This window comes from Cyphomyrmex costatus, unplaced genomic scaffold, assembly GCF_001594065.2.
Source record: "Cyphomyrmex costatus isolate MS0001 unplaced genomic scaffold, Ccosl1.0 scaffold29, whole genome shotgun sequence".
Taxonomy (NCBI): Eukaryota; Metazoa; Arthropoda; class Insecta; order Hymenoptera; family Formicidae; genus Cyphomyrmex; species Cyphomyrmex costatus.
Window position 1 is genome coordinate 1,994,751 of NW_017277017.1, and position 3,890 is coordinate 1,998,640.

Genomic DNA, 3,890 nt, shown 5'->3' on the forward strand with positions numbered 1-3,890 from the left:
TTGTTTCATAACTAGACATCGGATTTTTTATGCAAATGCTTTTTGTGGACATACACAAAAACGCAAATTTACACAAATATGCAAATATGCATAATATACACGATTAAATATGTTTTTTAAGAATGTTTTTGTAATAATACAAATTTCTATTTTGATATTACTTTCCAATCTGCTTTCTAAAAAATATGAAATTGCATAAGAATCCGATGTCTATTCATAATATAATTTTATTAAGACAATACAAATTGTACATCAATAAGAAATCATTTTGAATAAATATAATTTATTCAAAATGATTTCTTAATTTCATCAGATTGTAATTTTTACAGATATTATTTGAATAAGTAGGTTATAAATTATCATATTTTGCAAATCATCATATCATATTCATATCAATCAATCGGGAGTTATATGATATACACATTAATTATATTTGGTATATAAATTAATTATATTTGATATATTAAATTATATCGGTGGATCTATTATCCATCTAAATTGTCGATAATTATTGAGTAGCTTTCTTCTTCATATCTTTTATTGTCTTCGCGACTACTAGTTGCCATTTATTGGGCTCATTCTTCCGGAACCAGTCAGTAACTGCTAAAAACATTTCTTTTTGTTTTTCAGTACACTTCTTGCAATTACTTTGGTAAACTTCGCTGAAAATCCCTGAAATAAAAAAAATATTTTTTGAAATTTATTCTAATAATTGATTTCGCTTACCTGATTAAAAAGTCTATAGAATCTAAATACGATAGAGAATTAAAACAAAAGACATCTTAGAAATTTTATTCTTTTAAAGTCGTATTAAAAAAAAATATATATATATTGTTAAAGAAAAGACATAAGTAATTAAAAAACTAATATTCATTTTAAGGATATGGTTTTACACAAAAAATAAATGAACAATTAGTATTATCTCATATTTTGATAAATCAATAATAATCTATTAAAACGTATATATAACATGAATCGATAAAAATATATAATTAAATGAATTCTTTGCATGTAAACCTTCATCTATTTCTGTTGAATTATTTTTATTCAAAAAGTAAAAATTGAGTTAACGTTATTAAGTAATCAACGATGTTTAAATATATTATTGTTAACTTTTGTTAAATCTTAATAGTTTTTAAAAATTACAACACAAAATATTGTAACAATATTGTAACAATATACAATATACAATTGCAGTAATATTGCTGCAATGTTATTATAATATTTAATAAGTAAATATGTGGGTATTATTTAATAAGTAAAAATCTACCTTACGATGGACGCGCTTCTCGTAAGAAGGAAATGTCCAGGTATTTGACAAAAAAGCGTGTGTTCTAAATCAAGTTGCTGAAGATGTAAATCTTATGAAGATTTCCAAATTCTTTCGAGTCTGCCTTTTAGAACTCTTTCTGTTTGTAATTTTATTTTGGAATATATGATGCCAAACAATAATATTTTAGCAATTAATAAAACTGAATTAATTAATAAAATGTTGCATAACGTTGCATAGATATGTCTGTAATTCTTTAAATATTTCAATCATGTCGCAAAATATCGCAGCAATATTCTAATTTAGTTACAAGGGAACATTGTAGCAACGTTTTAGGAAATATCTAATTTTTTAAAGTAATATTACTACAATGTTGCTATAATATTTTGTAGAATATTGTAGAGGTATATACATACATATATGAATATGCATTTACAATCGCAATATATGTATCTATATGTAATATCTAATTTAAATTTTTTTAAAACATAAGAATTAGAAAAGAGCAAATAGGGAATTTTATTTCGATAATTGTTGTTTTTTGCTTAGTTTGACATAAGAATTTCCTATTTTACATTGTAAATGATTTAATGACAATAAGAACTTTTATATTATCATATTACGACAAAATAAATTTTAATAAAATTATGTATAAAGGACTCTTGTTAATAAATAAATTTAAAAATGAATAAAGGGCATAAGAGTCAAAAATTAAAACTAATCTTATATGTCAATTTAAAAAAAAAATTTGTATTACGAAGATAAAATAGAAGATTGATGTTCTTAACAATATAATATGATAATGACATTAGAATTACATGTTTCGGCTTCTATATTGAGCCATCTTCAGATCTTCAACATCAAAAATATAAAAATAAAATAGATACGCAGTGAATGTTCCAGTTAAGAATTCTCCGATGAATAAAACTTTGACAAATCAACTGTCCTAATGTAGTTGGTCGAAAATAAATTTTGTGTATATAGATAAAAAAATCTATCACCAAAGACAAATAATTGTATAGATACAATACCTGTTATGTATGTCATTATGTCTGTCTGGCACGGTCCTATTTCCATGTAGCAATCGTAATATGCATCTCGAATAGTATTATTTTTGAAAAAAATATGATAATCGAAATGATCGATCTCATCAGAATAACGCTCTTCTTGTGCAAAAATGCACATCAGTACAAGTACATTCACAGCAATGCTCAACGCAATATGACTTAATCGAGCCATTGTTTCTACAGCTTTGAGACTTAAGAGACTACAAATACCTGAGTGTAACATATATGGTACATCTCATTTTTATATGTTTTACTTGATAAATAAAATTACGTGACGTAAGCACGTATGCAAATTGTAAACACGGTTAAAATTTAACATATGTGTTTGAATAAAGAGATAAAAACGTATAAATTAGTATGTTTTTTAAGGGACAAAGAATACATTAAATTTTTTAAAATACGATGTATATATATATCACATGACATATATATGTATTTTTTAAATATGAGATATCTATGTATAACTTCTGTATCTTATGATTTAGTTGATTTAAAATACCTTTTTTTTAGCTAAAAAGTATGAATCAATTTTGAATTTTAAGACGTTAAATGGAAGAAGTGGTGTAAAAAGGCATATTATTGCAATGGGATATTGCAATATTTTTCTTTATGAATCTATTTATGGGATTACTACAAATATTTATTCATAGTTTATCAATTATCAGTATTGATCCATATATTTAATTCTGGGAAAAAGTTTCTAAATCTATTAAAGTATATTACAAGGCTCAATAAAATAAATAATAAATAAACAATGGCTACGAGCCCAATAAATTCGTTTAATTAATTATAAAAAACAATAACTAATAATAAAAATATAAACAAAACTGATAATATGTTTCCATCATTGCGATTGGCTTTGTGAACAAAACACGGATGCTAAAATTGTAATTTAAAATTTAAATTTATAATACAATAAATACTTAAAATTATAATACAATAAACTAATAAAGAATGCGTAATCGATAACTTGTAGTTTGCTAATGTAATACTACGGAAACATTGTGCGCACATGAGATGCGTAATTACTATTAAACTTTAATAAGGACTATTCCGCGTGAAGTGGATTATTTGAGAAATTTTGTACATTTTGCACATAGATAGTGGAAGGTAGAATCTTGGGCTAAAACATTTTTTTTATTACAAAATTAATTAAGATACAAATGATTAAAAATTAAACTACTTTTTTTGTAAAAATTCATAACCTTTTTTCATAACTTTGTTGCTATTAATGTGTTACCTGACTTAATTTTTTTATTTACGCTGGAAATGTTGTAGTCTACACAAGAAAAAAATTAATATTTCAAAAGATTTTGTTTCCCATTGTTTATTTAATAATAAACTTTTTAACCAATTTTGAACACTTGGGAAAAGATCAATAAAAAAATCTTTTTCGAAAAATGATTTTTACGTACTTTCAGTTTTATTTCATTTTTATATACTTTTAGAAGAAATGTTTTCTATATATTTTCTATAGGTTCTATGTTTTCTATATAGTTTTTTTTCTATATATTTTCTATATATGTTTTCTATATGTATTTTATGTTTTCCTA

At 23.7% G+C, this 3,890-nt stretch overlaps 1 protein-coding gene across 1 annotated transcript; it reads right to left on the reverse strand.

The window, feature by feature from the left end:
• Positions 1-493: 493 nt before the first annotated feature.
• Positions 494-2,535, reverse strand: LOC108775240 (ejaculatory bulb-specific protein 3). The gene is made up of 2 exons (XM_018541546.1): positions 2,302-2,535; positions 494-672 (listed from the first exon to the last, which is right to left on the reverse strand). The coding sequence occupies exons 1-2, from the start codon at positions 2,507-2,509 to the stop codon at positions 509-511; spliced, it is 372 nt and encodes a 123-aa protein (XP_018397048.1). The 5' UTR covers positions 2,510-2,535; the 3' UTR covers positions 494-508.
• Between the last annotated feature and the right edge of the window lie 1,355 nt (positions 2,536-3,890).

Coding starts and splice junctions, on each gene's coding strand:
- LOC108775240 (XM_018541546.1), bottom strand. CDS start 2,509: ATGGCTCGATTAAGTCATATTGCGTTGAGCATTGCTGTGAATGTACTT. Junction 673..2,301: donor CATAATGACATACATAACAG/GTATTGTATCTA, acceptor TTTTTATTTCAG/GGATTTTCAGCGAAGTTTAC.